At 38.0% G+C, this 22,712-nt stretch overlaps 1 protein-coding gene and 1 non-coding gene across 2 annotated transcripts; one reads left to right on the forward strand and one right to left on the reverse strand.

The window, feature by feature from the left end:
* Positions 1-3,686: 3,686 nt before the first annotated feature.
* On the reverse strand, positions 3,687-4,610 carry LOC108450926 (uncharacterized). Its single transcript, XM_017748691.1, has 3 exons — positions 4,517-4,610; positions 4,193-4,431; positions 3,687-3,854 (listed from the first exon to the last, which is right to left on the reverse strand). The coding sequence occupies exons 1-3, from the start codon at positions 4,608-4,610 to the stop codon at positions 3,687-3,689; spliced, it is 501 nt and encodes a 166-aa protein (XP_017604180.1).
* Positions 4,611-6,118: 1,508 nt separating this feature from the next.
* On the forward strand, positions 6,119-6,225 carry LOC128284815 (small nucleolar RNA R71). The gene has a single exon (XR_008275238.1). It is a non-coding gene; the product is annotated as a small nucleolar RNA R71 (small nucleolar RNA).
* Positions 6,226-22,712: the final 16,487 nt, after the last annotated feature.

A 22,712-nucleotide genomic window follows, 5' to 3' on the forward strand; every position in this document is an offset into this window, starting at 1 on the left:
ATCCATGTATTCGAGTTATATTCTGATGTGTTCAACGGGTAAAATTTCTAGTGAAATGGAAGAACACTTAAGATGCAAGTGACGTTTTGGTAAGTGTTCTGAAATGGACACTTTGGACAGGTATGTACTTAACCCTCGGGTTGAAAATAGATACAACAACGATAAGGTGGTAAGATGATGAATGATGTTTAAAAATGTGATATATGTTTTGGTGATACTATGCTAAGGTTGTTTGGTATAATTGTATTGTTATGTTACTTGTTATTTGTATATGAACTTACTAAGCATTTATGCTTACTCCCTCCTTTTTATTCACTGTAGTTTTGAACAAGCTGGCTTGGGAATCGGGACAGGTCGAAGGTTCGATCACACTATCCGAAGGACATTTTTTGGTAAATGGCTTGTAAGACTTAAGTATGGCATGTATAGCAATATACCTATTTCGTGTAAATAATTTTGTGATATGGCGGTGATTTGGTTGAGAAAATGCTTGATAATGATAGGTCTTGGAAATGACTAATTTAGACCATGTTTGATGTCATGGAAAGTTAATAGGTTATCTAGTCCATAAAAACTCATGAAAAGATGAAATTTGCCATAAATGTAACATTGCAAAGAACAACGATGTGAGTTTGAAAATTTACTAAAAATCATAGAAATAAAATTTGGTGATGGATTAAATATTAAATTTAATCCCAATATGTCTATTTTCGCATAAAACAAACGAAACAGGCAAAGGAATTATATGTTAGAAGATATTTGAATTTTTGTGAAATAGGGCCAGAGTGATTTCTGGATCCCCTGTTCCAACTTTAGGAATTCACCATAAATTGTAAAAAAATAATTAGGTGTTGTATTTTATATTCTTGGAATCCTTATTAAGTCTAGTTTCAGGATAAACAAATGGCATAGTCATATAAATTGTTCACAGAGAGATATATGGTTCGTAGTAAACAGAGGTCAGTCCAACCAAGTCCTGAAATAGGGGTTACTTTACCTAATAAATTGTACTAATTGGTCCAACCAAAAATCCTAGAAAAAAATTATTAAATAGATATATGAGTCTAAATTTAGGAAAAATGTACGGGTTTTTATTTTGATTTTTGTAACTCGAGATATGATTTTTCTTGCAACTGTGACGCAGGTAACTAGAAAGCTGTGAATGTAGAAACAAATGATTCGAAGTTCTTAATTTGATAAATTATGTTCGGTAACACCTCAAGCTCGACTCCGGTGACGGTCTCGGGTGTGGGGGCGTTACATTTAGTGGTATCAGAGGCAGTCCCGATTAAGTTCCAATCTCTTAGACAGAATTTATTTAAACATACTATACCCAAAAATTTACCCTAAATCATTTATTCAAAAATAAAAATGAGAAATTAAGTATCCGATAAAATAAATGAGATTTTATTCCGTTCAATTTTATCTCCCCAATAATGTTTCAGGAGCTGAGCATTAACTCGAAAATTACCTTCCTTACCTTGGAGTTCAACAACTCCATATGGATAGACTTGATGAATCGTAAATGGACCGGACCAACGTGATTTTAACTTACCTGGAAAGAACCTTAATCTGGAATTGAGGAACAGCACTTGCTGACCTGCTTTAAATTCTCGAACTCGAATGTGTTTTTCATGCCATTTCTTGAGTTTTTCTTTAAGTAATTTGGCATTTTCATATGAGAACATTCGAAACTCTTCTAACTCATTAAGTTGGAACATTCGTTGCTTTTTCACGAGCTTAGGATCCAAATTAAGCTGTTGAAAAGCCCAGTAAGCTCTGTGTTCTAAATCCAAGGGTAGATGACATGCTTTCCCAAATACCAACCTGTAAGGTGACGTCCCTAAAGGTGTCTTGTATGTTGTTCTGTAAGCCCACAAAGCATCATCCAGCCTTTTGGACCAATCTCATCGGTTCGGGCAAACTACCTTCTCAAGTATGCCTTTGATCTCCTTATTTTCCAGTCTGCGGATGGTGAGCTGTTGCAACCTTGTGTTTCACTCTGTGCTTGTCTAATAACCATTTTAAACACTTTTTCATAGAGTGGGACCCTTCATCACTAATGATAGCTCTTGGGGTTCCAAACCTTGTGAACACGTGTTTCTGCAAGAACTTCATTACAACCTTCGCATTGTTTTTCAAATAACCTTTAGCCTCGACCCACTTGGACACATAGTCTACCGCTACCAATATATACTTGTGACCAAAATACGGAGGGAAAGGACCAAGAAAGTCAATACCCTATACATCAAACAATTCTACCTTAATGATGTTTGTTCGAGGTATCTTATTTCTGTTGGTGACATTGCCGACCCTTTGACATCAGTCACAGCTCTTTACGTACGTATATGCATCCTTGAATAGTGTTGGCCAAAAGAATCCATCTTGCAATACTTTGGCCACCGTACGAGTACCTCCGAAGTGTCCCCCACTTGGAGCTGAGTGACAATGGTATAAAATATTTTGTACTTCATCTTCTACCACAAATCTCCTAATCATCTGATCTGCACACTTTTTAAAAAAATATGGCTCTTCCCAAAAATAATACTTCACATCGTGAAAACACTTTCTCCTTTGTTGATACGTCTTATCAATTGGCATCAAACCACAAGCTAAATACTTAGCAATATCAGCAAACCAAAGGGTCTTATGGACATGACTTACCTTCAGTAAGTGTTCATCTGGAAACATTTCCTAAATTGGTATTTGGTTTTATACTCCCTTTTGATCTTGAATTTTTAAATCAAACTCTCGAAGTAGAAGCACCCACCGGATTAGTCTCGGCTTAGCATCTTTCTTGGCAAGTAAATATTTAATTACCGAGTGGTCAGTATAGACAGTTACTTTGGTACCTACAAGATAAGATCGAAACTTGTCAAAAGCGAATACAATAGCAAGTAGCTCTTTTTCTATTATCGCATAGTTCAGTTGAGATCCTATAAGAGTCCGGCTTGCATAATGGATAGGATGAAAAACTTTGTTCCTTCGCTGGCCCATGACAGCTCCTATCGCGAAGTCGCTTGCATCACACATCAATTCAAATGGCAAATCCCAGTCTGGTGTGATGATTATGGGTGCCGTAACTAATCGAATCTTCAAATCCTTGAAAGCTCTTAAGCTTTCATCATCAAGCTTGAACATCATGTCCTTCTCCAATAATTTGCATAAGGGTTTAGCAATTTTGAAAAAGTCCTTGATAAATCTTCGATAGAAACCGGCGTGGCCCAAAAAGCTCCTAACATCCTTTACAGATGCTGGCGGTGGAAGCTTCTCAAAAACATCTACCTTTGCTTTATCTACCTCGATCCCATGTCTCGTTATCCAATGCCCTAGAACAATTCTTTCTCGTACCATGAAATGGCACTTCTCCCAGTTAAGTACGAGATTCGTTTCTTCGCATTACCTTAGTACCTTAGCTAGATTGGCTAAGCAATCATCGTGCCTCCAAATACTGAAAAGTCATCCATAAAAACTTCCAAGTACTTCTCAACCATGTCAGTAAAAATAGACATAATATATCTTTGAAATGTAGAGGTGCATTACATAAACCAAATGGCATGCGTCTAAATGCAAATGTACCGTACGGGTAGGTGAATGTCGTCTTTTGTTGATCTTTCGGTGCTACTATAATTTGATTATACCCTAAGTATCCATCAAGAAAATAGTAATAGTCTCGCCCCTCGAGTCTATCCAGGCATCTGGTCCAAGAACGGCAAAGGAAAGTGATCTTTCCTAGTTGCCTTGTTCAGCTTCTGGTAATTAATGAAAATCCTCCATCTCGTAATTGTTCTAGTTGGTATCAACTCGTTATTCTCGTTCTTTACGACTGTAATACCTCCCTTCTTTGGCACGCACTGGACCGGACTTACCCATGAACTATCTGAGATGGGATAAATGATACCCATATCTAACCACTTGATAATCTCATTTTTCACCACGTCCTTCATGATGGGGTTCAGCTTCGTTGTCCATCAATCATTCCTTTTTCGCCATCTTCCAGGATAATATTGTGCATGCATACAGATGGACTAATATCGTGAATATCGGCTATGGTCCATCCGATAGCCTTCTTGAAATGTTTCAAGACTAAGATAAGTTTCTCTTCTTGCTCAATAATCAATTCTGTTGAAACAATCATAGGCAGTGTAGAAGCGTTACCTAAATAAACGTATTTTAAATGTGAAGGTAATACCTTGAGTTCTAATTTAGATTGTTCCTCGATTGACGCTTTTTGTTGGGCATACTCCCTCTTCTCTAACTCTAAAGATTCAAAACAGGATTGCAGATTAAATCCCCTTTGATTAGCCTCGAGCAAAGCTAAGTACTCATCCTCCTCTTCATCATTTGGAGGGTCCAATGTCAAGATTCTTTCCAGTGGATCCTCAACAGAGGTGAGTTCCTTTTCCACTATTAGATCCTCTAAGTCAGATACTGCAATCAACCGCGTCAGGAAATCGCATAGACTTAAAAACATTAAATGTTACCTGATCATCCTAAACACGCATTGTAAACTCGCCCTTCTGTACATCAATAAGGGTCCTTCTGGTTGCTAAGAACGGTCTTCCTAGGATAATTGGTACTTCTTTGTCTGCTTCAAAATCTAGGATCATAAAGTCAGCAGGAAAGATGAATTTATCTACACGTACCAATACTTCCTCAATTTTTCCTTCTGGATGTGCTAAGGATCGATCAACTAGTTGAAGTGTAACCGTAGTAGGTCTAACTTTACCTATCCCCAACTTTCTAAATATTGACATAGGCATCAAGTTTATACTTGCAAAAAAGTCACATAGTGCCTTACCACAATATGTTGCTCCAATGTTGCAAGGTATGGTAAAACATCCAGGATCCTTCAGCTTTGGGGGTAATTTGTCTTGAAGATATGCGCTGCATTCCTTCATCAAAGCTACCGTCTCAAATTCTCCAAGTCTTCACTTCTTGGATAAGATATCTTTCATAAACTTGACATAGTTCGGCATTTGTTCAAGTGCTTCTACCAATGGGATTTTGATATGAAGTTGCTTGAGTACATCAAGGAACTTCTTGAATTGAATTTCCTATTTCTGCTTCTGAAGTTTTTGAGGGTAGGGTGGTGATGGTTTCATTACTGGAACTGGTACTGGTTGATTTGTCTTTGGTGGCAATTTTGTATCTAATGCAGTTGTTAGTTTATCAGAATTAGGTGGTTCTGAGGCTACCTTATCAGATTTTACAGGTTCTGGTTCTTGTGAAACTGGAATTTCAACACTCAGTTGAACTTCCTCTGACTCTTGAGTGTCAGTTGGCTCCTTTTCAGCTTTGATGGTGTTGGGTTCTACTGTCTTTCCGCTCCTTAATGCTAACGCTTTGCAATATTCCTTTCCCAGATTTCTTGGATTCTCCGTATCACTAGGTAAAGCACCTTGTGGTCGGTATCTTAGTTTAGTTGCAACCTGGCCCATCTGGTTCTCCAGGTTCTTCAATGTAGCTGCTTGGCTTTAAATTAATGCATCATTCTTCGCCATGTAAGCCTTCAGTAGATTCTCTAAGCTATTGGATGATTCAGCTTGAACTGGTTTCTAAACTTGTTGGGAAAAACTAGATAGCTGGGTTGGTCTAGGTTGGGCGTAGTTGTTACTGGTTCCAGCCCCTTGGTTACTCTAGGAAAAATTCAGGTGGTTTCATCATGATGGGTTATAGAAGTTGGATTGCATTCCTTGCCCTCCTCGATTTTGGTTTTGGTTACCCACGTAATATACGGATTTGGGGTTCGATGGACATTCTTCGAACAAATGTCCTTCCCTACAATAAACACAGGCTATACTCTCAAATTGGTGAGGTGGTTGGGCTGCAAAACTGTTAGACCCATTAGTGGTAAGATTCTTAAGCATTGAGATATTGAAGATATCTGAGATACGAGTGAAGTGAGAGCATCCACTTCATGTATTCTAGAGACTCATTTTCCTAACGCGGCTCGATTGGTTGGCCATTGATAATTGTTACTGGCGATCCTCTCGATGATTTCGTAAGCCTCATTGTAAGACTTAGAAAGAAGAGAACCATTAGCGGAGGCATCCACTACCATCCTCGTGTGAGCTTTGAGACCATTATAAAATGTCTCAAGTTGGATACAATGTGGGATTCTGTATGAGGGCATTTTTGTAATAATTCTTTGTATCGTTCCCATGCCTCATACAAGGACTCATCATCCATTTGTTGGAAGGCAGTGATCTCGTTCCTCAACTTAGCGTTCTTGCTTGGCGGGAAATACTTCATGAGGAATCTTTCGGCTAACTCTTGCTATGTGGAAATTCAGTTTGGTGGCAATGAGTTCAACCAGGCTCGAGCTTTGCCCCTTAGTGGGTACGGAAACAACTTCAATCATAATGCATCTTCGAGTGCTTCGGCTAATTTGAAAGAGTCGCTCACCTCCATAAACAATTTTAAATGAAGATGAGGATCTTCGATAGGCATTCCACTGAATTGGCCCACTGTCTGAAGCATCTAAAACATGACTGGCTTCAACTCGAATTGTTGTACCTCAATTCCGGGTCTCTTAATACCCGAATTAAAATCATTAAACACTAGCACAACATATTGTCTTAAGGCTCTATCCCTATCATCAGCAATAAGGATAGGATATTGAGCAAGGTTTTCTCCATTTTCTTGATTTATATTCTCAAAATTCATTCCTTCAGTCCTTCTCTGGTTCGCTTATCTTCTTTGCTGTCGAAAGGTTCATTCTATCTCAGCGTCTACAAGGAGTAAGTCAATAATCTGGTCAATACTCATAAACACTTGTAATAATCACAGAAAAATTAAGTAAAAATTTAAACAAGAAAATGAACCAAAATGTAAAACTAACAAATTCACAAATAATGGCTTTTTTAAAACAATCCCCAGCAAATGTGCCAAAAACTTGGGACGACGGAAAATATGAAAGTGTACACAATCGCAACAAGTAATAAAGTGAGAAGTAAATGTCGAGTTATCGTACCCACAGGGACTGTAAAAAGAATTATTTATGAAATTAATTGTAAAACACCTTGGCGAGGTAAAAATAATATGGTCTTAAAAGATGGTCAAAAACTATTTAAAAACTAAGTAAATAATTAAAATAAAACAAAAGAGTTCTAATGCATGATTTCAAATAAGATTTAATCAAGATAACATACTTATGTTAGATTAATTACATTTCTTTAACTTGGAATTATTAAACTTATGTTTATATTGCTACGAATAAATTCACGGCAACTCGGTAATTTGTAACTACTGCTCATACATACTTGTTAAATTAATCAATCTCTTGAACATTTTTCAATGTCAATCCAAGCAGTTAATTAATCTTCACAAGCATATAAAAGATTAAGTGAGGTAACAGGGTATTTCTATCTTGAAATAGTTTAATCACAAAAATCTTGCAAGTTATGCAAGGCATATGTATCGCCGAATACAATGCTAATTTAAACTTCAGCTACCTTAGAAGAATAGACATGCACTGATTAAGAATTGTGTCTACTAATTATAATTTTATTACGATTTAATAATTAATTCATTAGTTATTTAACAATTATATTGCAAAAATAACTTAGGCATGATTTTAATTAACCAAGCAATTTACCGAGGCCTATAACAGCATAAACATCATTTTTACAATTCAAGCAGGCAGAATATAATCAACCCAACACAAAGTTTGATTTAAGCTAAATTGATTAATATAACCATTTCAATAGCATAAATATTCATAAACATCTTAGTCAAAACAACAACAAAAATTAAAGAGATAGGGAACAAGAAACAAATCCGGTGTTTCTCTGTGGTTTGACTAGTTGCTCCGTTCTTCGTTCTTTGTTGCCTTCAGCTATCAAGGTAGCTTATGAATACCTAATTGCTGCTCCAAAATGGCCGATAAGAGCCTCTTTCCCAAGAGAAGAAATTTGCAATTGAACAAAAAGGGCAATGGGATGGAAAAAAATAGAGAGAAAAGTGAGAGAGGAGAAGAGAGAATGAGAGAATGTTGTGGGATTGAGGGATGGTTTGAATGATCAGAAATGGGTGGATTTTATAGCTGAATTTGGCTGCTAAAAATAGAAAATTCTAGCAGCCAAAGAGCCTCCCTATGTCCGGCCATCTACTTGGCAAAAGTTGAGACTTTCAACATTGCTAAAAATAGCCTGGGGCAAATCTACAAAGCTACAATTAAAGATGTGGTTTGATTCAATTTGGAAGTCTTTCAAGGGATTTTTTGGAAGCATATTTAATAAGCTAAAATTCTTATTTGGTTCAGCATATGGACAGTTCTGGGCTGCCCAATTAGTGGCTGGTTTGGTTTACTCAATTTGGTTCGACCAGTGCGGTTCAACTGGATTCCATAATTAATTAAAAATAATTTATTTAACCCAAATTAAATGGGGAATAAATTAAAATTAATTAAATTATTAATTAATACACATTTCTGGACCGTCTTAGGCTGTGCCTCGATACTTCAAATTGCTTCTTGGTTTTTAGCTTTCAGCAGTGTCAACCGAGCCAATTTTCACCCTTTGCGCGAATCTGTCGAAATTAGTCAAAATTAAATCAAAATTAAGTATAAAATTAACTAAAATTCACCATGTTCATATTTTTAACACAATTTAATTATTTTATAATACTTAATTATTTTTCGACAAGAATTTAACCGGATTTGCACGAATTTAAGTAAAAATGGGTATGAAAAAGCATATAAATTTTTGTGTTTCCAACACTTATCTGACCACTCAAACTTAACATCTTTTTGCAGCAACCTCGTCAAAGGAGTTGCAATCATTGAAAACCCTTTTATGAAGCGTCGATAGTAACCGGCTAAGCCCAAAAACCTTCTAACCTCGGTTACATTCTTTGGCAGCTTCCACTCAACAATAGCAGATATCTTATTTGAATCAACTCGGATGCCATGACCCGACACAATGTGACTGAGGAATCCAACCTCTCAGAGCCAAAACTCACTCTTGCTAAATTTAGCATACAATAGTTTGTCCCGTGAGATCTGTTACTCACAACCCAAAAGGCATTCATAATGGCCATACCTTGTTCTGAAAGCAGTCTTAGGTACATCTGACTCTTTTCTCACAATTGGTAGTAGCCAGATCTCAGATCTATCTTAGAAAACACAGTGGCTTCGCTCAATTGATTAAACAAGTCGACAATTCTTGGCAACGGATACTTTTTCTTGATGGTTAACTTGTTGAGTTATCGGTAATCTATACATAGTCTCATCGAACCATCTTTCTTTTTAACAAATAATACAAGAGCACCTCACAGAGAGAGTTTGACACGTTAATCACAAACTCCGTAGTTTCTACAGACATATTCATACTAGACACCAATTTTATGAAAATATACAAATGGGTCGATGGGTCAATCAAGGCAATAACATGTACAATATGAAGAGAGAATGTACCCGTAATGACATCAGGAGTAGAGGCTTCCTCTCTAGCGCGTATCGAGTAAGTTCTTGCCAAGGCCAGAGTCTCTAGTTTTGTAGTTGTGTCCTTGGCAACATTTCGATTGCCACTTGCACTTCCAGGATGTAGGGGTGGTCTACCTCGGGAATTAGGAGCATTAGACTTTGGGGCTAGATCCATCTCTTTATCAATTCGTTCCAGGTAGTCTTTAAGGTAGTGGTCAAGAGAACCACATTTGTATCATGCACCACTCCTCTTTTGACACTCACCGAAGTGGAATTTGTTATAGCTTTCACATCTCGAATTTTGATCATCCACACTTTCCAAATTAGTTACCTTGGGGGAGGAAGACTTCGGGTTGTGACGCTTAGAGCTTCTTGTTCTGGTAGAATATCCCACCAATGTAGTGGAGCGCTCATATTGGCTCTTCGATTTTTTTGTGGGAAAAGAGTGTTCTGCCACTAGATCTCTTATTCGAAATTTGAGCCTCTCTCTTTGCTTGCTTTATTTCATTGTTTAGCTCTTCGGCCTTCTTAGCCCGATCAGCCAGTGCTACAAATTCTTGTATCTCAAGGATCCTAATCAATAACTTAATTTCCTCATTCAAGCCTTCCTCGAAGCGCTTACACATTTCTGTCTCTGATTGGACCCACTCAGTGGCATATTGACTTAACCTTACGAATTCCCTCTCATATTCTGACACGGTCTTATTTCCTTGCCTAAGTTTCAGGAATTCTTTTCGATTTGAGTCTAAAAATCTTTGACTGATGTATTTCCTTTTAAGCTTAGGTTGCAAAAACTCCCATGTAATATCTTTCTTCGGTACCACTGAAGATGCAGTCTTCCACTAGTGATATGCAGTATCCTTTAGAAGAGATACAACACACTTTAAACACTCCTCAGGTGTACATGACAACTTGTCCAAAACTCACGTAGTGCTCTCGAGCCAGAACTTTGCTCGTTCAACATCATCATCAACCTTAGCTATAAACTGTCCCGTCCCATATTTTCTAAGTTTGTCCACTGGGGCTTTACTAATTCTCATGAGTGCCATACCTTGTGGCACTTCTCCCTCAGGACGACCAGGAGGCGAAGGAGGTCGTGGTATATTAGGGCGGTTTCTCAAATAATCCCCAAACCATTCATCCATCATCTAGAAGAAGGCAGCTCTTGCCTCTTCCTGGCCTTCAGACATAGGCCGTCTACTACTACTAGTAGTAGCTCGCTGAACAGAAGTTGGAGCATGACTCTTAGCTCCCTTGGACTCATCTTGAGCCTGATTAGAAGACATTTACTATATTCAAAAACAATTAAAAATGCTTCGGAGATGTCACAATATCATAACTCGTATAATAACATGTATAGCTATACTCAATACATGCTACGTTAGTCCTAGAACCGACTAAACCATAACTCTGATACCAATAAATATAACACCCCTTACCCGTACCCGAGACTAGGACAAGGTATGGAGCATTACCGTACACAAACATGACATTTCTGAAAAATCATCGACTATAAAATTTCATTTCAAGTTAAAACCAATCAAACATATTCATAGTGTCTCTATTATAAGCCTACGAAGCTTAAAACATGCATTAAGAATGATCTAGGACTAAACCAAGAGCTTAAGAAAATCTTAGGAAAATTTCTAGGTCTAAGCCTCACACACCCATGTGGAGGCAATGCACACGCCCGTGTGCTTGGGACACGCCCGTGTCCCTTACCCGTGTGGAATTATTTGAATTTATTTTCCATTTTGAAATTACAGGGGTTTTCACACGACCGAGCACATGCCCGCGTCCCTGGCCTATGTCCTTCACAAGGCCTAGACACGCCTGTGTCATCGCCCGTGTCCAAAAACCTGAGCATTCTATTTATGACATCATCATGCATTTGGGGGCACACGGCCAAGACACACGCCCGTGTGCTAGGTCGTGTCCTCCACACGATTAATAAACATTGATGTGTCTTTGCCCGTTTGTTTACTACCATGCATATTGACTTAAAAATTTTAGGTGTAGGGGACACATGGCCGTACCACACACCCATGGAACTGACCGTGTGTCGCACACGGCCTGTGCCTACCTATGCGGACATTTTTGGAGGCTACATTCCAAGACTATGGTCACCCTCAACATCCACACACATTGTGAACTTCTATTGTATTTAATAGTGCCTAAATATGCCCAATGACTACCTTCCATGGTCTTTTCGATGTTAACCTTAGCTCATTGGGTTTATACATGCTAGATTATTCTCTTTGTATTAAGGATTACCATATCATTAAACACATTTAGACTTGGCTCCTTTTATAACTCATTGCCAAATATGACCTAGCCATCTCCAAGTGATTTGGCCACATTTCATGTGTCCATTCATGATATACCACATTTAACCATCCCATGAACATTTAAACACCAACATGCACAATTAGCAAGTTATAACCTACATCAAAATGAGCCATGTCTTATGTCCATATACAAAATGAATAGGTATATTATTCAAGCCCTTACATTGGTTAACCAATGACACATATCACAAAATAACCAAAAATCTATACATGCCATTGTGTGAAAATTTCGTGATGAAATTCTATGCCTAAAGTGTTTAAATTGAAAGTAGGGACTAAATCGAATAAGTTGCAAAATTTGCATACTAGAAATTTTTAGTATGAAATTGTTTTGAAATATTTATTAGGAGGTCTTAAATAGCAATTCTACCAATTTTAAGTTCATGGACAAATTTAGGACATGGAAGGAATTTTTGGAAAGTTTAGTAGTAAGGGTATTTTAGTCATTTTGATATTAAATGAAATAAAATGGGAAAAATAACACAAAATAGTCATCTTCCTCATTTAGTTGCTGCGAAACTTCACTCTCTCCATAGCTAGGGATTCTTCAACTTTCAAGCTCCATAGTAAGTGATTCTAAGCCCGCTTTTAATGTTCTTTACGTTTTTGGAATCCGGAAGCTCGATTAAGCTTATGCTAGTAATAATTTAACCTAGGGTTCATATTTGGAAAAAATACCCATAGGTGAAATTTGTGTATTTTGATGTTTTATGATAGAATATGAGGTTTTAAATTGTGTTAAATAATTTGTGCTACTCGGTTTTAAGTGAAAACGAGTAAAAGCAAGATAATCGGTAAAAATACCTAATGTTCATAACTATATGATAGAGTGGAATTTGATGTTGTTGTAGAAGAGAAAATGTTCAGCATATCATAAAACATAAGAATAAGGGCTGAAATTAAATTCCGAGCCTAGGGGCAAAATTGTAATTTTGTAAAAGTTAGGGGCAAAATGTAATTTTTCTACAATGTGATTTTGGATTGAAATAAATAGTATGAGTATTAAATGAGCTAAATGTGTTATTATAGATCAAGAAAGGCGCTGAACCGACCTCGAGCAGGGAAAGAAAAAGTTTTGGACTAAATTGCAAAATTTCCATATTTTGCACCAAGGTAAGTTGTATGTAAATATTACAATAATTTCATGTACATTCTTATATTTCAGCCTATTATATAAATATACTAGCTGATGTTAAAATATAAATTGACTATGGGAAGAATGGAAATAAATACAGAGAGAGAGATCCGGTTGAACATTCTGAGAGATCGAATGAAATAGAGGGCGTAGCTAGGTCACATGTATGATGCTGAGTGCACATCATGTGTACAAGAAAGCTACTGAGACACCCTGTAGTAGCTAGGTCACATGCGTGATACGAGATGTATCCCATGTAGACAAGAGAGCTACGTGAAAGATAAATGTAGCTAGGTCGCATGCGTGATTCCAAGTGAAGGACACCATGTAGACAAGAGAGCTACGTGAAAGATAAATGTAGCTAGGTCGCATGCGTGATTCCAAGTGAAGGACACCATGTAGACAAGAGAGCTACGAGACAAATCGGCTAGGTCGCATGAGTGGTACTAAGTGTTCCCCATGTGTACAAGAGAGCCGAACTAAATGAAGTATGATGGTGGGGTGCAGTGTCTTTGAAACCGTTAAATATCGAGGATTGATCCGAATTGTTCAACGGGATGGTTTTGTGGTGACATTGTGGTTTGGACCTACACTTATAGTGAATGAAATGTGGTGAAAATGAATTGTGGCATATACATATATACGATAAAATGAGGTTAGCATAAAGAATGTGTGAAAGAGTGAAATCGAGATTAAAACTGTTTTAGATGGCAGCAGTGACGTGATTTTGAAAAATCACCAAAAATAGGAGGAATATAATTAGAGGTTGAATGAGATGTGAAATTAAAGCTTAATGAGTCTACTTTCATATAAAAGAAGCAGGGCAAGCAAAGGAATTCTATATTTTGAGATATTTACAATTGTAACTGACTTGCTCAGGATGAATACGTGATCCCCTGTTTCCACTTTGAAAAATCATTAAAAATTGTACAAAGCAAACTAAGAAATATAGTTTACATGCCTAAATTCCTTATTGAGACTAGTTTTAAATACAACAGACTTCAGGGTTGTTTGAGTTATGTACTGAAAGAAATTAAATTCGTAGTGGACAGAGGTCAGGCCAGTCGAGCTGTGTAACAGGGGAAACTTTAACTAATAAACTGTACTAATCTTCTGAACCAAAAATTATAAAAAAAATTTAGCAAGAAGCTTTATGAGTCTAGATTCAGGGAAATTTTACGGATATGAATTTCGAGTTTTGTAACTCGAGTTATGATTTATTTAGTGAATATGACACAGTAGAGACAGCTTAATCGAAGTGGAAGAAGTAGTGAAGTTAAAGTAGACATACTTGAATTGTTGTGTAAACATGTTAGATTCTTAAATTAGTATTTACATACTACTTACTAAGCTATAAGCTTACTTCGTTTTCTCTCTTTTGTCTTATAGTGTTCTCCACTTGCTCAGAGTCAAGGATCGTGAAGATCTACCCGCACTATCATACTTTGGGGTATTTGAACTAAATGTTTTGAATTATGGCATGTATAGTAGGCAAAAATTATTTTGTTATGTGTCATATTTGTCTAGGTTTAAAATATTAGTTACAGTACTCGACCAGTTACTTTGTACAAGCCATAAAAGTTGGCTAATATTGTTCAAGATATATGTTATACGATGCATTGTCAAATGGGATGACATATTTCTATCTTGGTATATGTTATGTTCTGGTAATACCTTGTATCCTGTTCCGGCGACGGTAACGGGTAAGGGGTGTTACAGCCTGGACTGGTAATCTTGCCATAAGATGTGAGGCTCGCGGGAGTGCATACCTGAAACGATCATTCGTACAAATTGACGAATTATGGATATTCCATCGAGATTTCCTAGAAAATCAACGAGATTAATAAGAGATATATGTACAGAATGAGATGTTGAATAATGAACTCATCTAAGATAAATTACATGGTGCTTTGTTATATGACTAATTCATTGATTGAGTGTATGTGATAGGGAAGCCATTTCATGCTTATTGATTTTATTACCCAATTTGGTTGCATGCTACTTACTTGGTAAGTTTACTTTCCGATTATTCGAGCTTACTAAGCATATAAATGCTTACCCCTCTCTTTTCTCTGCTCTTCAGAGCTTAAGGACTCGTAAGGATTGGAAGATGGTTGGAGAGCCAACACACTATCAAATAGACCAGCTTTGGTATAAAGACATTTCTATTTTGTTTAATGGCATGTATAGGACACTTAAGTATTTTGTTATATGTGTCAATTGATTTACTAAATAAAGGCATGCAAAGATGTATCTATTTTTTTTTTTTGTATATGGCCATAGGAATTGGCTTATTTTGAAGTAGGCTATGACCTACAAAATTTCCATGCATGTTTATATTCATATATGATGGTTTGTTTCCAATTGGAAATGAGTCACAAGAACGAGCCAATCTTTAATGTGTTAAAGTGACATGGAAACCCATAAATACAAGATGGGGAATAACCTGGAATGTGTGAAACCAATGATATGATGTTTCTATGCAATTAGTTTTGCCAAGAATATTTATAAGAATATAATCATGTTTTGCTTTGCATTTGATAAATATTAAGTATAAGTGTTGAAAATGGTGACCAAAGGCTTGGAAAATAGCCTATTAGGGTCCACACTGTTGGGCACATGAACGTGTGTCTAGGCCGTGTATGACACACGGGCCACTCCTATGGGTGTGTGGTATGGCCGTGCGTCCCCTGCACCTAAAATTTTAAGTCAGTGTTGTACACAGGCAGGCCACACGGGTGTGTGTTTTGGCCATGTGCCCCTAATTGTATGATAAGGTTAAAGTCAGTGTAGCACACAGGCTGAGGACATGGGCATGTCCCAAGAGACACTGGTGTGTGTGATCACACGACCCCACCTACACGGGCGTGTGACACTCAAAAGTAAAGGAAATTTTCCAAGGTACCCAAAGTTTATCGAATGTCCCCAGTTTTGTCTCGAACTGCCCCTAGGTATGTTTTAGGCCTCGAAGGCCTGTTTAAGGGATGAGACGTTCATGTTTGAAAAGTTTTAAATTTGAGTGAAACTCAGTGACCTGATTTAATATGTTTGTGAATGTGAAACCCCAATAACGCCTTGAACCCTATCCCGGCATCGGATACGGGTGAGGGGTGTTACATTTAATGGTATCAGAGCTACGATTTAGTCAGTTCTAGGACTACCATAGAGGATATTGAGGTTTGCTATACATGCCATTATTCGAATATTGATAGTGTGACCTCTCCTAATTGTTTAAATTGTTTTGAATATAGTAAATGTCTTCTAATCAAGAGCAAGATGAGTCCGAGGGAGCCGAGAGCCATGTTTCAGCTTCTATAGAATGAGTTGTATCTAGTAGTAGTAGAAGGCTTATGTCTGAAGGCCAGGAAGAGGCCCGAGCTGCCTTCTTTGATGTGATGGATGAGTGGTTTGGGGACTACCTGAGGAATCGTCCTAACATACGAAGACCTCCCCTGCCCCTTAACCAACCTGATGAGCATGTGCCACGAGGTATGGCACCAGTAAGAATTGGTAAGGTGACTGTAGATAAGCTTAGAAAGTATGGGGCTGAGGAATTTAGCGCTAAATTTGATGATGACACTGAAAGAGCCGAGTTCTGGCTCAAGAATACTACACAGATGTTAGATGAATTGTCGTGCACACCTGAGGAATGTTTAAAGTGTTTCGTGTCCCTCCTGAAGGATACTGCATGCCATTGGTGGAAGACTGCATCCTCGGTACTGCCAAAGGAAACTATCACTTGGGATTTCTTCCAAGCAGAGTTTAGGAAGAAATACATTAGCCAAAGGTTTTTAGACTTGAAGCAAAAAGAGTTCCTAGAACTTAAGCAAGGGAATAAAACTGTAGCAGAATACAAAAGAGAGTTCGTAAGGCTAAGTCAGTACGCAACTGAATGGGTCCAAACTGAGTCGGAAATGTGTAAACGCTTCGAGGAAGGTTTGAATAAGGAAATCAAATTGTTGATTGGGATCCTTGAAATACGGGAGTTTGCTGCATTGGCTAAACGGGCCAAAAAGGCCGAGGAGCTTAATAATGAAAAAAAGCAAGCTAAGAGAGAGGCTCGAGTTGCAAGCAAGAGGTCTAGCGGTAAAACACTCTCGTTCCCTGCAAAGAACTCAAGGAGCCAACATGAACGCTCCACTTCATTGGTAGGATATTCGGGTAGAGCAAGAGGCTCTAAACAACGAAGCCACAAGTCTTCCTACCCAATGGTGACTAGCGTGGGGAGTGTAGATGATCAAAAGCCGAAGTGTAAAAATTGCAACAAATTTCACTTCGGAGAGTACCGAATGAAGAGCGGCGCATGTTTTAGATGTGGTTCTCTTGACCACTTTCTCAAGTCTACCCAGAGCAAGTCAAAAAAGAAGTGGAAGTAGCCTCGAAATCGAGTACTCCCATTTCACGAGGTAGACCTTTGAGATATCTAGAAGTGCCAGTGGCAGTCGAGTCGGGGCTAAAGACGTTGTAAAACCAGAGGTTCGAGCTCTGACAAGAACGTATGTGATACGTGCCCGAGAGGAAGCTACTGCTCCTAACGTCATCACAAGTACTTTTTCTCTTTTCAATACATGTGTTATTGCCTTAATTGACCCGGGGTCGACACATTCATATATTTTCATGAGATTGGTATCTAGTATGAACATACCCATTGAGCCTACGAAATTTATTATTAAAGTGTCGAACGCACTAGGCAAGTCAGTTCTAGTTGATAATGTAACACCCCTTGCCCGTATCCGTCGCCGGAGGGGTAAGGAATATTACCAAACAAACACTGATCTCATTCAATCATATTATAATAATTCCCGAGGGCATATTTAAGAAAGCAAAATTTGTTTATACTAAGTGCAAAGAAGTCATCACAATTTAATAAATACATTAAATCATTCCTAAGTTTCATTCACATTAAAACATTTCAAGTATTTATTGTAACACCCCGAACCCGAGACCGTCGCCGGAGTCGAACGCGAGGTGTTAACAGACTTCAACCCACTTATTGACAATTTTCAGACAAGCTGCCAATCTGAGTACTAGTCGCTCCAAAATTCATAACTTGAGTTTTACAACTCGAAAATCAGTTCCGTAAATTTTTCCTGAAACTAGACTCATATGTCCATCTACATATTTTTTCTAAAATTTTGGTCGAGCCAATTAGTACAGTTTATTAGTTAAAGTCTCGCCTGTTGTAGGGATCGACTACACTGACCTTTGTGCGTTACGAATTGGATATCTCCCTGTACAGGGCTTCAATACTAATGCCGTTTGTTTCTGTAGAAACTAGACTCAGAGAGGAATCTACACATATATGGAATGACTCCTAATTATTTCTGGTTAATTTACAATGATTTTCCAAAGTTGGAACAGGGGATCCAGAAACCGTTCTGGCCCTATTCCACAAGAACTTTAAAATCTGTTAACTTATGACTCATATGACCATTTCGTTTCTTCCATATGAAAGTAGATTCATCAAGGTACACTTACATAATTTATTTGCTATTTAATACCATTCCTACTATTTTTAGTGATTTTTCACATCCACGTCACTGCTGCTGTCAGCATCTGCCTTTAGTAGGCTTTACCTATTTCATACTTTCCATGATTCAATTGGCCCTTTTACATACATAGCACAAAGCGTGATCATGATTAACCATTCCAATGGCTAATCGTTTCAAAATAATTCCATACCTCATAAGGGTCAACATACAAACGATTATAGTTCTATGCTAAAACGTATATAAGCCATTTTCGCATGGCTATCTAAGTTTACACAAACCGGAAGGTACATGACCTTCAACAAAGGATGGTCCTATACATGCCATTTCAAAGTTCAACCAAAATTTGTACCAAAATGGGGCTTCGATAGTGTGGATGACTTGACTTCTTTGATCCCGAATCCGACAGCTAACGAGCGAAACCTATAAAACAGAGAGCCAAAGCAACGGGTAAGCATTTTAATGCTTAGTAAGTCTCAAGCAATGAAATCAGCTTTGACTAAGGTATTTTATTCACATGGCTAATTAAACCACTTTACTAATTCACATTCCCATACTCATACTTATTTCACATCACCGACCCTTATGTTCATACACAAAGGAACAACTTGGCCCAAGGCGGTAGCTCGTTTATCAACTTGGCGCATACTTACTTGTAAGAATTCAATTAGTACAAGCACATACAAACATACCTCATTGCTGGAATTTTCACAAGTGTATAAGCTGAAATTTTCACAGCAAGATTGCTCACTTCGAATCACATACCTTGATTTAACCGGATATAGCGACTCATACGATTTCCTTGGTCATAATCCGGTTTGGTGACTTGCACAAAGGCCTTGGTCTTAGCCCGGATATATCAACTCGCACGAATGCCTTGGTCTTAGCCCGGATATATCAACTCGCATGAATGCCTTCGGTCTTAGCCGGATATATCAACTCGCATACGAATGCCTTGGGTCTTAGCCCGGATATATCAACTCGCACGAATGCCTTGGTCTTAGCCCGATATATTTCCAATGTTCACTTACATATATATCAATATTCAAGACACGTCCATAGTTCATTTTCGTTACTAAAGCTCTAACACAAAATATCTATCAACCTTTACTATTTCGGCTCAATGGCCACACAAACAAGGAGCATAATTTTGATATAATTCAAGTAGGGTCATCACTCAAGACTTACCTCGGATGTTGTCGGCGATTTCGACGGCTATTCAACTACTTTTTCCTTCCCTTTATCGGATTTAGCTCCCCTTTGCTCTTGAGCTAATTCACACAATTTTAACTTATTAAAATCTCATCATGATAGCTTATGGCGAATATGACAAGGAGTGTAAATGGTCATATGGCCATCCTTTAGCTCAAATACACAATGGTCATGCACATTTTACATCACAACAAGCAATTCAATACATTCAAACATCAACGTGAAGTTCAAAGTACTTGGCCCTTATATACATTAGGCATCAAAGTTGCATATGTACGAAATCATAAATCGAACTCAACACATTAGTTAATATTCCTCTTAGCGAATTTTCTAAGCCAAGAATAGGCATCAATATGCTTGCCTCAAACCGAATGCATGCACACTAATTACCCCTCATGTGGCGAATATACACTTAATACCACAAAAAAACAGCATACATTTTACTACTAACACATTACATATCATAATTCATTGCACATCTCTTATTTACTTCATAATCAACACATCATCACAAGCAAATATACACTTTGAATTAGTATATATGTCATACCAATCCATCATGTGCAAACATATATTCATGTAAGTGCAAGGGCGAATTCTCAAGTGGCTTATATCCAAATATATACACATTTCCAAAGCTTAAATCTTACTCACCATGCAACATGCATGAATTATACTTATGGATACATCATGGCGAATACCACAACACCACACCATTTCAATTTGGTCATGGTGAAACAAAGAACTTAGTATCTCATTCAAAAAAGAATGCTAAAAGAAAATCTAAGAATCTTCAATCCTCCATCACATGTATCACTTTCAAGCTTGTTATTTAACATGCAATGGCATTAACACCACATTCACTTTGGCCGAATTTCATTCCCATGACATAACAAGGATTTGAACCATGGGCTAACAAGAACATTAAGCTAGCAACTAAAAACATGCATGAACCTCAAACATACCTTAATCTTGATGCAAGTTTAGCCAACCTCTTCCTAATCCTCTTCCAAACCAAGTATGAAGCAAAACTCCTTCCTTATCCTTAGTATTTTCGGCCAACAAGAGAGTGAAAAGAGATGAACAAATTTTTTCTTTCTTCCTTTAGGACATTCGGCCAAGCTATGGAGGAAGAAGATGGACACTTTTTTTTGTTTCTCATCTACTAACATTAATTGTTTATTCCATACCCCTTATTTTATTCTTTCCATCATAACCCATTTACCAAACATGTTTCATGACATGATTTTTGCCCATAAATCCTTGTCATGGCCGGCCACTAGCTATGGGGGGGGAAATTTGACATGCAAGTCCATTGTTTTGCATGCATCCTTTAATTAGTCATCACACATTTTCCCCTCATACTTTCAAAGTTTATTACTAGGTCCTTTCTAGTGAAATTCACATCTATAATTCTAAATCAAAGCATAAAAACATCACACATGAGTTAACACACATTATAGGCAATAAAATAAATATTAAATTATTTTTATGCCTTGGTTTTGTGGTCCCGAAACCACATTTCGACTAGGGTCGTTTTAAGGTCATCACAACTCTCCCCACTTTAGAAATTTTCGTCCCAAAATCTTACCGTAAATAGGTTTGGATATTGCTCTTTCATAGAGTTCTCGGGTTCCCAAGTAGCTTCTTCTATCCCGTGTTTGAGCCATAACACTTTCACTAGCGGAACCCTTTTGTTTCGCAACTCTTTCATTTCACGAGCTAGGATACGAATCGGTTCTTCTTCATATCTCATATCGGCTTGAATTTCAACCTCGATGGACTAATTACGCGCGACGGATCAGATCTATAGCGTCGAAGCATTGAAACATGGAAGACGTTGTGAATCTTTTCAAGTTCGGGGCAAGATCAAACGATACGCAAATCGGGCCAACTCGTTCGGAGATTTCAGACGGCCCAATGAATCTCGGCTCAACTTGCCCTTACGGTAGAATCTGAGTATCTTTTCCACGGCGAAACTTTAAGAAACACTTTATCTCCCACGATACTCAATGTCCTTTCGTTTCAGATCCGCATACGATTTCGACGATCGGAGGCTATCTTGATTTTCACGGATTACTTTTACTTTACATTCGCATCTTTAATCAAATCCACTCCAAAAATTTTGTTCTCACCGAGCTCGGTCCAAAACAATGGTGTACGGCATTTACGCCCGTACAAAGCCTCGTAAGGCGCCATCTTAATACTTGATTGAAAACTATTGTTGTGCGAATTCAATCAAAGGTAGGTACCGCTTCCCACGAACCAATCGAACTCGAGGATGCAACATCTCAACATATCCTCAAGTATCCGGATTATACGCTCGGATTGACCATCGGTTTGGGGGTGAAAGGCGGTCTGAAATGCAACTTGGTGCCCAATGCTTCTTGTAATTTCTTCCAAAATCGCGAGGTGAACCTCGGATCTCTATCCGACACAATGTAAATCGGTACTCGTAATCTCACAACTGAAAACGTACAATTCAGCTAGTTTATCCAATGAAAATCCATACATACAGGATAAAGTGAGCCGACTTAGTCGATCTATCAATAATAACCCAAATTGCATCCTTCTTACTTGTCGACAACGGCAGGTCCGGACACAAAGTCCATTGTGACTCGATCCCATTTCCACTCGGGTATCGTGATCGGTCAAGTAACCTCGAAGGCACTTGATGCTCCGCTTTCACTTGTTGACATATTAAACATCTTGCAACAAAGTCGGAGATGTCTCGTTTCATACCATGCCACCAAAACCGACGTTTCAACTCATTGTACATCTTCGTACTCCCGGGTGGATTGCCATTCGGCTACAATGAGCTTCGCTCGAATTATCGAAATAAGTTCAATTCTTTGGAACACACAAACGACTTCAACCTCAAACAATCGTCATCATCAATTTGAAACTCCGATTCCTTGTTCGAACACACTCAAATTTCGTTTTGCACGCAACTCCTCATCAATTTTCCGAGCTTCACGAATTTGATGAGTCAACAATGGTTTGGCCTTTAATTCGCTACTAACACATTGTCGGGTAGGATAGACAAGTGTACATTCATCGTCAGAAAAGCAAGCGGTGATTTCGGCTTAAGGCATCCGCAA

Source organism: Gossypium arboreum, chromosome 11 (genome assembly GCF_025698485.1).
Source record: "Gossypium arboreum isolate Shixiya-1 chromosome 11, ASM2569848v2, whole genome shotgun sequence".
In the NCBI taxonomy this organism is placed as follows: domain Eukaryota; kingdom Viridiplantae; phylum Streptophyta; class Magnoliopsida; order Malvales; family Malvaceae; genus Gossypium; species Gossypium arboreum.